The sequence below is a fragment of the Myotis brandtii genome, unplaced genomic scaffold, assembly GCF_000412655.1.
Source record: "Myotis brandtii unplaced genomic scaffold, ASM41265v1 scaffold1064, whole genome shotgun sequence".
Lineage (NCBI taxonomy): Eukaryota > Metazoa > Chordata > Mammalia > Chiroptera > Vespertilionidae > Myotis > Myotis brandtii.
The window spans coordinates 796,992-810,285 of NW_005353602.1; the positions used below are offsets into that span (position 1 = coordinate 796,992).

The following is a 13,294-nucleotide window of genomic DNA, read 5'->3' on the forward strand; positions in this document are numbered from 1 at the left end:
AAAAAACAGGATGATAACTTAAGGGAGCTATGGGACAACATGAAACAAAACAACATTTGATTAGTAGGTGTGCCAGAAGAGGCAGAAAGGGAAAAAGGGATAGAGAACGTGTTTGAAGAAATAATGGCAGAAAACTTCCCTAACCTGGTAAAAGAAAAAGTCACACAAGTACAGGAGGCACAAAGAACCCCAAGCCAGAAGAACCCAAATAGGTCTACACCCAGACACATCATAATTAATATGCCAAAAATTAAAGACAAAGAGAGAATCTTAAAAGCAGCAAGAGAAAAGCAAACTATTATCCACAAAGGAGTTCCCATGAGGCTGACAACTGATTTCTCATCAGAAACTCAATGGGCTAGAAGGAAATGGCATGAAGTACTCAAGGTAATGGAAAGCAAAGATCTGAAACCAAGACTACTATATCCAGCAAGGCTATCATTCAACATAGACGGTCACAACAAAACAAAAAGAGAGCCCACTACATGAGAGAACATATTTGCCAATGTTATATCTGATAAGGGCCTAATCTCCAAAATTTATAGGGAACTCATACAACTTAACAAAAGGAAGATAAACAATCCAATCAAAAAATGGGCACAGGATCTAAACAGACACTTTTCGAAAGTGGACATACAAAAGGTCAAGAGACATATGAAAACATGCTGAAAGTCACTAATCATCTGAGAGATGCAAATTGAAATGACATTGAGGTACCATCTCACACCTGACAGAATGACTATCATCAACAAATCAACAAACGACAAGTGCTGGAGAGGATGTGGAGAAAAAGGATTCCTTGTGCACTGCTGGTGGGACTGCAGACTGGTGCAGCCACTCTGGAAAACAGTATGGAATTTCCTCAAAAAATTAAAAATGGAATTCCCATTTGACCCATTAATCCCACTTCTAGAGAAGAAATCAGAAACACCAATTAGAAAGAATATATGCACCCCTATGTTGATAGCAGCACAATTTACATAGCTAAGATTTGGAAACCGCCTAAGTGCCCATCAGCAGATGAGTGGATTAAAAAATTGTGGTACGTCTACACAATGGAATACTACACAGCTGTAAAAAAGAAAGCACTCTTACCATTCACAACAGCATGGATGGACCTGGTGAGCATTATGCTAAGCGAAATAAGCCAGTTGGAGAAAGATAAATATCATGTGATCTCACTCATTTATGGAATATAATGAACAACATAAACAGATGAACAAAAATAGATCCACAGACATAGTAGCATCAAACAGACCATCCATCCTCAGAGGGAAGGCAGAGGAGGGTGGGAGGGGGAAGGGTAAGAGATCAACCAAAGGACTTGTATGCATGCATATAAGCATAACCAATGGACACAGACAGTAGGGGGTGAGGGCATGTGCTGGGGAGTGGGAGCAGCCAGGGACAGGTCAATGGGGGAAAATGGAGACATATGTAATACTTTAAACAATAAAGAATTTAAATTTTAAAAAAATGCAGTCAAATAAAGAGCTTCTCGGACAAAAAAAGGCTAAAGAAATACATCACCACCAACCCAGCATTACAAGAATGCTAGAGGGACTGCTGTAATGAGAAGAAGAAAGAGAGAGAAACCTAGACATACAGAATTAAAATGGCAATAAACAAAGTCCAAACATTTCCATAAAATCGAGGCAAAAAAGGAGAACCATTCAATGTGACAATGCGATAAAAAGAACAGGATTCAAGGTCCTTGTTGCAATCTGAACTTGAATCTCTCTGCAGGCTTGACAAGGAGACAGTAGTCATTTACATTCCTCGTAAGGTGATCACTTTCAGGCCACACTTGTGTTCTGAAGCAATTCTAAGGTCGATGGGTCAGGGAAGGGGGTGATATAGGAGGAACACTACACATTTTGCCTGTGAAAATGGCAGCCATCACTCGGCCCAAAGGATCTCAAGGTTTCAAGGGAGGCCAAGACCTCAGGAGGGAACTACAACCAGGGCTGGGTCAAGTCCTTCCTCTCAGGAGCAAAAGTTAGGAGGATTCCAGAAAGGAAACCATGCCTAAATGGCAATGCTGCAGCAGCATTTTCTTTTCTTCAGAGTCAACCAGTAAGACTTTCATTGAGACACAGTCACCGAACAATGACTCAACACATGGGGCAAAGAGGGATGTTTTTGAGAGAAGGCACTTCAGGTAGCACGTTAGCAAATCCTACTGCTGATTCAATCTGCCACGCAGCCTGGTTAGGATGCTCCTGCTCCCGGCAGCCTGACTGCACACATGCATGGAGGCCTGAATGATACCAGTAGCAAGAAGAGAGCCCCTACTAACCTCCCTCTGCGGAGGCCACGGTGATGGGATGGTGCTTTCAAATGCTCTGCCCCTAGACACATCCGTCCTTACAAGACCAGAAGTGATGATTCAGAAAAGATGCTCAGGGCTCGCAGAACTGGTGCAGGAAGCTTCTGGAAGGCCCTCTCTTTCTGTCTGAAGGCCCGCTCTTCCAGCTTACACATGCCACTGCAGCTTCCCAAGGTCACTCACTAGCAGCTCCTACTTCTACCAACAATAGTTTTGTTCCTCGGTACTGGTTCTGACAGTTAGACTGGGGACCCCCAATCAACTACACCTCCACCTCATGCCCTGGTGGAGTCCCCTTTTCCTGAATCTGGGTCGGGCCTGTGACTTGCTCTAATCAACAGAGGGCAGTAGAAGTGATGCTGGACAGTTCTGCAGTTAAGTCGTACGAAGGCCTGGCCACTACTGCCTTACACTCTTGGGAGCTCTGAGCTGCCACGGAGCTCTGAGCTGTCGAGGCCACATGGAGAGACGCGTGGAGAATGAGACCCGAGGACCGCGTGTACAGAGAGGGGCCCAGCCACCCAGCGTCTCAGCCAACCTGCCGACCAGCAAGAGAGACACCAGCAAGCGACACCAGCAAGATGCTGAGCCCCATCAGACTGAAGAATAGACAGGAACAAATAGAGAGACATTTTAAGCCACTATGTTTTGGGTGGTTTGTCAGCAACAATTGAAAACCAAAACACTGGTTATCCACAGATGCATTTTTTTCAAAATACAAGACAATACTCAAATGAAAAAAAACAACACACACACACATATATATATGGCAAACATTTCCCCACCACAGTAGGCTGAATGGTCATTGTTTAGCTGCTAAGAAAAAGCACACCTTGATCCTAAATTCCCAGGATTTCCCCCATGATTTTTTAATGGCAATACAAAGGAAGAGAGTCAAGTTCTGAAAGTCTGGGGCACTGGCCTAATTATCATTTAGCCCCCCAAAAAAGAGGCCATCAAAATGAATTACCCACTACTGGACAAATGATGATAAATAAAATTGTTCTCATTTCTACAGGATGTTGTCATTTAATTTCCCCACTTTTTCCTCTAACAAGTGCCCCATTACCCACCCCCCAAAGAGGGGGGAAAATTAAATTTGTTAGGGTTATAAAAAGAAAGAAAAATGCCAATAACTAGGATTCAAATCACCACTATCTGCAAAGTACAGAGCACAATTTAACTGCTTCCTCAATTTAAAATAAAACTCTATAAAATATAACACTGTCTACACTGTAGAGATGATTGCTTATCTGAGGAAATGAGCAATTGGAAATCGGGTGGTGTTGAGTTAGAACGGAGTGGTCTTTAAATGGTTTCAGATTCTGCTCATCAAAAGGGAGTCGACCACAACGCAAGCCTTCGAGGTTCAAGTTCATTCTTCACATAAACTTTCTTGCATCTGTTCTTGATCTTTTCATGGAGAGGGTGAAGCCCACCTCTGAGAAGAAATAAATGAGAATTCTGAAGGAGCATGCATCTAAAAGTCCAGCGAGGCATTAAACCACTTAACAGAAGATTTAAAGCTTTTTAAATATACTGCTCATTGAAATGAGAATTTCAACATGAAATACTAAAACTATGAGTTTCTAACTTATCATTAAAACATACAGCGCACATGGGTCACTGTCTGAAAAGGTGATTGACAGGGTGGAGATGGACAAGGGAGATGAATTTCCAGCAACAGAGCTGAAGGGACGTGCAGTGGAGCCAGTCGGAGGCTCTGGCTGTCCAGGCCCTGTGTCACACAGCCTGTCAGAGGCCTCCTGGGATGAGAACTGAGACATCCTGACTCCAACCATCCCGTGCTGTGTCCCACGCTTCCCAGATCCTACAGATCATCTCCTGCACAGCTTGGACTAACCAATATCAGCCATTGCCCATCACCAATATCAACTATTTATCTACAATAAATGCTAACCTTGCCCTTCTCAGAATTAATTCTGCGTTTGCTTTTAATGCTTAATGAACTCTAAAATAAATCCAGCTTGGAAAAAAGAAGTTCAGGGATGCCCAGCCGGTGTGGCTCAATGGTTGAGTATCCATCTATGAACCAGAAGGTCACAGTTCAATTCCTGGTCAGAGCACATGCCCGGGTTGCGGACTCAATCCCCCTCTCCCTTCCTCTCCCTTCCTCTCCGAAATCAATTAAAAAAAAATTTTTTTTAAAGGCAGGAAGGCAAAAATAATGAACCAACAGCACTGCCGTTTCCTACCTATTTCTGTGCTGAAGTTTCAGCGGGTTTTCTCATCTGAAGCTCTTCTGCTGCTGCATCAGACCCACGTTCTCATAGACTCGAGCATTATCTTCTCTCATCCTCAAAAGAAAAGAGACGTTAACAGAAATGCAGACCATGTGGTTTAAGCTTACATGACATTGGTAAGGCACACAGTATATTCTTTGGGGACCAGCTACAGTGAGGATATAGTTCCTGCCCCTGGAACCGGCATTCTAGAACAGGATAAAAGACATAAATATACAGCAAAGCAACTGTGAAATTGAAGTGAAATACGAGCCTCAAGTCCCTCTGCTCTCAGGGGCTTAGAGGAAAGTGAATTGTTTTCCAGGCCGGCAGAGCAAGGGAGGCCTGTGTAATGAGGACTCTGAGTTAGACCTTGAAGGAGGGCAGGGCATGTACACATAGGAAGGAATGGTTCTCGCCCTAGCCGGTTTGGCTCAGTGGATAGAGCATCGGCCTGTTCAACCAAAGGGTCCTGGGTTTGATCCCGGCCAAGGGCATGTACCTCAGTTGCAGGCTCCTTCCCAGCCTGGCCCCTGGTTGGGGCTCATGCAGGAGGCAACCAATCAATGTGTTTCTCTCCCATTTATGTTTCTCTCTGTCTTTGCCTCTCTCTTTCACTCTCCCTAAAAATCAATGGAAAAATACCCTCAGGTGAGGATTACAAATAAATCTATACATATAAAAGGCTAACATGTAAGTGTCCATCCAGGTAATGACATCACGTAGCAACACCCAGCTTCCTCTCCCTAGCAACTAGCCTCCCTGCAGTTTCTTCAGCCCAGGAACACGGCTTGCTTTATAGCCAGGTGGAAACATTTCACACTGTAAACAAATGTCAGTGAAGCATTTTCCTCATGCCTCATCTCATTTGAGCCTCACAGAAGTCCTGGAGTGGGTAGGTAGGAGACTCATGGAATCCTATTTTCTTTTCATTAGCCAGAAAATGGAGATTTACAAAGCTTAGAAACTTGACCCGACTGAAAAGAAGAAATGGTGGACCTTGAAAATGACTTCAGATTTTCTCACTGTGCAGAATATAGTCAAACACTGCTGCAGTTAAATATTTTACCCTTTGTTCTTCCTGTGTGACCTATAATAATAATCTGCTTTGTGTTGCTATTTACTGCTGGGTTGCTGACAATTACCAGAAAGAGAAGTTGGGGTGCTTCACTGGGATGGAAAAAGTTTAGCTACATCAGAAATCAGGTCTAATTAAACAAGTTTATTCTATACATATAAAGGCTAAGTTGACTAGCGCATGCACGATACATATAAAGCTCTCGCTGGGGCCAATCGCACGCATGTGTTTCGATCTGTCATTGTCGATTGTGAATTTGGTTGACACTTCTATTATAGATAAAAGGCAAATAGCGATATTAAAATATTTCTTCTAATTAATTTCCTTTCAATGTGCATAAATTCATGCACCGGGCCACTAGTAAATAAATAAATGAAATGAAAAGAAAAGAAAAGAAGGAAGGAATGGTTCTCACTTCAACCAGAAGGATCTGAATGGGCAAGAGTTCCAAGATGGGAAAGTGTAAGAGCAGTCAGGCCGGAATCTGGTTACGGAAAGGGGAACATTGAACATGAAGCTCAGTGGGAGGTGAGAGGGTGGTTAGGGCCTTGGGATGGAGGCCAATGCATCAGAGCCCCAACTCTGTCTGCTGAGCAGGGAGGGGAGAGCAGAGCAGTCCCAGAGAGCAAGGAATCAAGCAGCTGAGGGTGCCAACCAGGGTGTGGAGACAAAACAAGGAGAGGGTCGGGATGCCCTGGGTGTGTGCCCTACGAGGGAATGACGAGAACAGAGAGAGAGAGAAACTGTTTATGTCACAGGCAGGCATTGGTGACAAGGGAGTCGTCAGAGCTGATTCTGTTGGGCCAACATGGGGGAAAGCTCCCTGGCAAGGACTCAGTCCAGACCTGCTGGTTCCACTGCAAATTATTACAGATGGCGATTTAAAATACCAACTTTCCCTGTCAGTCCGTAGGAAAGAAAAAAGCAGATAGAGCGAAGAGACAGCATGGTGGAGAGCATATTTTTGCTATGTAATTTCATTTCAACATTAAATAGAAAGCAAATATAGAGTTTTCCTCGGCAGACACAGCTGATTCACAAAGCCAGTCGGCCTGGTGGTCAAATCCCTCTAGTATTAACTACAACAATCAAGGCTCAACTAGAACAAGACTGCGCACAAAGACCACTAGGGGGTGCACCAAGAAAGCATAAAAAATGCGGAGACAAAAAAACATGACAGAAATGGACGATATAGAGCTAAAAAACGCAATTTTGAGGGCTTGCAAAAATGTGCTAGAAGCTGCCAATAAACTTGAGGAGAGACTCACGAAAACTAATGAGACCCTCGATGCTATGATAAAGAAACAACTAGAAATTAAGCATACACGGTCTGAAATAAAGAATATTACACCCAATAGCAGACCAGAGGAGCCCAAGAATCAAGCCAAAGATTTGAAATGCGAAGAAGCAAAAAACACCCAACCGGAAAAGCAAAATGAAAAAAGAATCCGAAAATACGAAGATAGTGTAAGGAGCCTCTGGGACAGCTTCAAGCGTACAAACATCAGAATAATAGGGGTGTTAAATAGAAAGCAAATATAAATACAAGCCTCTTCTATGCCATTTTAAATGTTTATAGAGAGTATTAAAGTCAGCAGGGGTTTAAAAATCCACATCAGAAGCGTATAGAAATAAAACCCTTAAATGGGAAAAAGCAAATGTTATACCAGAGAATGGCTAGAATATATAGAAAATAATAATTACAACTGCCATTCACATAATCAGTTTAACCTATGTTTTCCTATCGTGTTTGTTTAAACACGGAGTTGGCAAAGTTTTTCTATAAAGAACCAGGGTAAATAATTTAGTCTCTGCAAGCCATAAGCAGTCTCTGTCATATATTATTCTTGGTGCATGTGCGTGTTAATAACCCTTTAAAATCCATTCGAGAACTGGACTCAAACAGGCCACAGCCAGGATTTGGCCTAGGGGATGTAGTTTGCTGGCCCCTGGTTTAAACACCAAGCAGACGTCTGTTGACTATGGATTGTGTTGACACATTAGTAGTGAATTAACTTACTTTTACTTAGTAAACACTCTTAATAAACCAAAGGGGGTGCTGTCCACCTCTGCAACAAATCCCATGCCATCAAAAGAAGAATGAGGTTCTTCTAAAAGAACAACAACTCGATATACTCACAACCCCATGTAATCCTACTTGTGTGCGATCAGACTTCAGTTCAGGTAAATTCAAATTCAGGCAGCCACTGATATACTCACAAATCGGCCGGCCAACAATTCAATGAAAGATGTGTGCTACAAAGACTTGTAGGTGGTTGGTATTTTTTAATTTTTAGGGGTTTTTTTTTGTAGAGCCTAGCCCCAAGAGCCCAGACTAGCCCCAAGAGCCCAGCCTGGACCAGAAGAGCCCAGCCTCGCCCCTAAGCAATACCCCCTCTCCCAGCAGACCCCAGGGAGCCAGCCTCAGTGTGTCAGAGTGACTTCCACAGGCACCTCCTCCTGGAGAGTCAGCAGCCCTTTCAACCTCGGGCTCCCAGGCCACGTGTGCTCACTGAAGGGTCCTTTCCTCTAAGGCCGTCTTGTGGGGACCGGGGCTTCCCCATGGCCCGGCTCAATCTGATTGTAATGGACCTAGTCCGGAATAGACCAGCCAAGGCCTAGGAACCCAATCTAGTACCAAAAGGGCTGACACTAGTTCTGAAGAGCCAGCCGAGCCCCTAAGACCCCAACCCAGTCACAAATAGCCAAAGACAGTCCCAGAGGGCGGAGCCTAGCTCCAAAGAGCCTAGTCTACCCTGAATAGGCCAGCCGAGAACTAAGAGCCAAATCTAAGTCCCAAAGGGCTGAAGAGCTAAGACTAGCCCCTACAACCCAACCTAGACCCCAACAGCCAAAGCCAGTCCCCAAGGGCAGAACCGAGCCTCCAACAGCCCAGCCCAGACCCAACAGCTGAAGCCAGTCAAGACTTGTAGTTTTTAAGCTTGTCTATAGAATTATGTTCAGGTGAAAAGAGTTTCCTTCATTACTACTTACTCCGCACAGGATGGTGTTGGGGTGCAAGGCGGGAGGGGGCTCTGATCTCCAGCTGCCTGGTCCGTGAGGGAATATTTAATATTTGTATACTCGTGACCTTTCCTCTTGCTTTTCTGAAAGGTGAAGATTGCATGTATAAGGATATGACTTTTTTAAGGGAAGAAAAAAGCAAAAAAGGCATTTCACAGAGAGAGAGAGAGAGAAACACTGAGTGGAGGGAATCATGTATGCTGTTTAAAAATTTAACACTGTGAATGGAAGTTAACAAAGAACTCTACTTCAAAATGGCAGAATGTGAGAAGAACCACTTATAAAAACTCAAGCCCGGCCAGTGTTGGTCAGTGACTGAGTGTCAACCTATGAACCATGAGGTCATGGTTCAATTCCTGGTCAGGGCACATGCCCGGGTTGCAGGCTTGATCCCCAGTGTGGAGTATGCAGGAGGCAGCAGATCAATGATTCTCTCTTATCATTGATGTTTCTATCTCTCTCTTCCTCTCCCTTCCTCTCTGAAATCAATAAAAATATAATTTTTTTTAAAAAGCTGGGAAGGGAAGTCCCTAAATTCTCCAAAACAAGGATAAAAACCAAAGCCTCTGAATGAAATATTGAGAGCTTTTCCAAGCTTTTCCCACCAAGAGTACATTATGTGCTTTAAGACATTTCCAAAGTTTCCACTTTGTACCCACAGTGATGCACTTCCTCTGTGTTTATTGGGATCCTTCACTTTGAGCCACTTTATGCTTTAACCCTTCCTGGCCCAAATTAAGTGTAACTGGAAGATAAATATACAATAGCCTATAGTAACAATCTACATATTTCATAGCACTCACAATAACATAGTCAGATTGAAAGCACGGAAGTTCAAAACCAGTAGCTTGTTAATGATTTGACCCTACGCTTCTATACATACACTGTCTCTGAAGATGTGTTTCTACAATGAAACAATCTAGTGAGTCTTTCGGTGTGAACTGAGAACCGACCAAACTAATTAGTTGCCTCTGGCTGACCATTCTTTGTGCTGCTAGGCTAGAAACTGTTCAGTAAAGGTGGCAGGTCCCATTTTGAAAAGAGCTTAGTTCCTATTTTGAGCATAGCAACGGGGCTGGGATGGGGGAGGGGAGGGAGACAAGCATAGCTCCCCAAAAGAGCAGTCTCCTCATTTCCCTCGTCTCAGCTCATTCCTAATTAACTCAGCTTTGTGTCTGTTATGAATAGCTTCAAATGGAAAGGCTCCAGCGCCACATTCTTCTTCATTATGCATGCTTATTAAAACTGAAATTTCACCGATTCCAACTCGACCAAATTAGTGGTTCAAACCACCGTATGCTATCAAGAGTGAAGCATTCATTTAAGAGATGGAATCAGGATAAATATGGTCTGGATTAAACTGGAACAGGCTGGAAACATCGAGACTTTAAGTTCTAAGCATGCCATGTGAGCTGGGGAAAACCGTCCCCTTCCTATGTGGCACTTCCCCAAGCTATCGGGCCAGGAGGGTAGCATGCGGCCCCTCCCCAAGCTCCTCCAGACTGAAAAATCAGAGCCATGAAGTAGGGAATAGTTTTCAGAGAAGCCCTTCCTGGTTGGGGGAATCGTTTCCCATTCCCAAATAAAGACAGTCTTCTGCCCTGGCCGGTGTGGCTCAGTTGGTGGAGCATTGTCCCATGCACCAAAAGGTCACCGGTTCAATTCCTGGGCATGTAGGGGGTTTGCAGGAGGCAGCTGATCAATGTTTCTCTCTCCTCCCTAAAATCAACAAAAACTTTTCTTTTTAAAATGTCTCCTATCAGAGCCTGTCCTGATCAAAAGGAGAGCATTTGCCCTAGCCGGTTTGGCTCAGTGGATAGAGCATCAGCCTGTGGACTGAAAGGTCCCAGGTTCAATTCCAGTCAAGGGCACATGCCTGGGTTTCGGGCTCAATCCCCATCAGGGGGCGTGCAGGAGGCAGCCGATCAATGATTCCCTCTCATCATTGATGTTTCTATCTCTCTCCCCCTCTCCCTTCCTCTCTGAAATCAATAAAAAATATATTTTTTAAAAAAAGGAGAGCACTTGCCAGCTGCCCAGAAAAGAAAATGAAAGTCCGAGCGCCAGCCTGTCCAGGCTTGGTACCTGTTCTTCTTCAATCCTGCGTTGTAGTGTTTCGATATAATGCTGGACGGCCATATAGATGAATCGGTACTGTGCTTCTGTCTGGACCATCCCTGACCTCTGAGATCGCACCATCTGAATCGTTTTGGGAACATCAATGTCACAGTCGACACCTACAAAGCAAGCACACGAAGCATCAGGAGAAAATGCAGAGCCAGGATCAAGAGGTTAATGACCCACGTTTAGCAGGCTCAGACATAAAGCACATTTAGTCTTTAATGTTCTGACCAAACACGTTCCAAGGGCTACAGCACTGGCCTCTGATCAATACCAATGATCCCGGACGATTACATGATAACGTGTCAGAGGTAGGGTTCCCCCACTTTCCAACTCCACTCCGTCAGCAAAGAGTAAGTAGGTGGCTGGGTAGAGACCACCACTGCATATTCAACAAAAGATCACAGTAGTGGGATCCGCAGATCCTGGGCTTCATTTTATGCCAAATGCTCAAACAGCATCACTTCTGTTCTCTGGCAAATGTATTGAAAGTTGGAGTCTTCAGCCCAGATTTCTGTGAAAATTTTTAACATTCAAATTTTCTTCCCCAGGCTATTTTCACTAGCACTTTCTGTCCATAAACTAAAAACAGGAACTGTAGCCTCTTGCCCTCCAGTTGACCTACCTTTCTCTCTGATGATGTCAATAAGGATATCAATCACAATGAACGTCCCTGTCCGGCCAATTCCAGCGCTGTGGGCAGAGGACAAGAAGCAATGACAATGAAGTCATTCACGGAAGTTTTATACTCAAAACCACGCTATTAATATGAACAGAACCAATATCTGCTCTTGGGAGTATTTATAAGATTGTCTATTTATATTGGGAAATATATTTGCTAAGAGCACAGGGCTTTGGAGTGAGTTCAACCTGCACTCAGAGCCCAGCTTCTCCAGCACAATGCGCCTGGGCAAAGTCTCTTAACGTCCCTGATCCTCAGTTTCCTCATCTGTGAAACGGGGATAACAGTACATACCTTATAGGGTTGTTGTGAGGATCAAATGTGAGTTGTGTGTGAAAAACATTAGCCCCAGAGCTTTTAAAAAATTGAGTAAAGTTTCACACACATCTACTTGCCCAACACATGAATGAGATTTAGGAAACCACGCTTTCCCCAGAATAACCATGAAGCCCGAACTCAGGCACCAGAAGCCTGCAAACTCTGGGGCAGAGGCCACAGGACTGGCTTCCAGAAGCCTGGGTGAGCAGCGATCCTAATCTTTTGAAGCAAAAAAGTATATTGTTGGGGGGGAAATATATGTCATTTCTTGGTAAAATAGAATCACAAAGAAATGAACCCTAAATTACCCTATTAAAAAAGAAAACCAAGCAAACATTACCAGACTAGGAGCTCCTTGAGAATAAAGACTGTGCTCCCCACCCCTGTCCCACCATCCCCAGTACCCAGCAGTCCGGTAGGATCTACAAGAAATATACTTTGGGGTCAAAGTGTTCCTTAATACAGTTTATCCATGCCTCAAAAAGAGATTAAATTTTTCCCAGGGTTAGACAGCTGGGGGTGGGTAGGTTAAAAAAGCCCTGGGCGTTAGGAGCCGGGACAGGCTGTGGACGAGGGTGGGAGGGCTGGTCACCTGCAGTGCACCACCACTGGCCCCGCATCCATGATGCTCTCCTGCTTATGGTGCACCTCCTCCAGGAAGTCCAGCACACCCCCGGGGTCACTGGGCACGCCGTGGTCAGGCCAGGTCCGAAAGTGGTATTGCCAGACCGTTCTCTCCGTATTCCCCTGGAGTAGAGCCAAGAAAAACCAGAAAAGAATTAAATAAATCAAGGGATTGCGGCATTGCCTGATTTTGATCTTTCTCAGATCCCATGTGAGCCAGTCGCGCCGGTCAGCACGAAGCCCCTCCCACTCCATTGGAAGGTCCTCGTCAGTTTTCCAGATTGCTCCTCCTCTTGGATCGGGCTGAGCAACCCCGGAGTCAACTCTTGGCCTTGGTCACAGAACCCAGATGTCTAGTGCGGCAATCTGTCCTTGAGGAAACGCCAACCTAAATCAACAGCAGCGAGCATTCCTCCCTGATCAGCCTCGTCCAAGCGCAGCTCAACCCAGGAGGCCACTGAGGTCGTGGGGCCCTGGGGCTCTCCTTCCTCAAGTCACTCGTTCCTCTTTGTTCTTTTGTACCTAACCCTTCTCCCCTCCCCCAGCCACACATTTTTATTATAATATCATAATATTTGTTTTTCTTCTGTCAAGTACAAAATAGATAAGAAGTCAGGCTTTGCAATCAGATGGCTGGATTTAGGCCAAAATCCAAGCATGCATACTCACTGTAGTGACTGGACAGCTCTAGGCCTCAATTTCTTCCTTTGCAAATAGGAACAATAATCCCTCTCTCACACCACTGTGAGGATTAAACAGGAGCAACTAAACATACAGCCACTGCTCTGCAGATGGGAGGAGACTCAGCATGTGGGCTCCTCTGAGGACAGTGATCACTAATTAAGGTCAACCATGGTCCCAAGACTGCAAAACAC

General features: G+C 44.6%; 1 protein-coding gene across 1 annotated transcript in view; it reads right to left on the minus strand.

Annotated features, from left to right (window-relative positions):
• Positions 1 to 3,169: 3,169 nt before the first annotated feature.
• The window catches only part of PTPN11 (protein tyrosine phosphatase, non-receptor type 11), a 34,415-nt gene continuing 24,290 nt past the window's right edge, over positions 3,170 to 13,294 (minus strand). The window contains exons 10-15 of the mRNA XM_014541179.1: positions 12,388 to 12,542; positions 11,421 to 11,488; positions 10,760 to 10,911; positions 8,645 to 8,757; positions 4,546 to 4,647; positions 3,170 to 3,770 (exon numbers count right to left, since the gene is read on the minus strand). Coding sequence (XP_014396665.1) covers positions 4,578 to 4,647; positions 8,645 to 8,757; positions 10,760 to 10,911; positions 11,421 to 11,488; positions 12,388 to 12,542 — 558 coding nt within the window. The 3' untranslated portion in view covers positions 3,170 to 3,770; positions 4,546 to 4,577. The remainder of the gene's footprint in view (positions 3,771 to 4,545; positions 4,648 to 8,644; positions 8,758 to 10,759; positions 10,912 to 11,420; positions 11,489 to 12,387; positions 12,543 to 13,294) is intronic.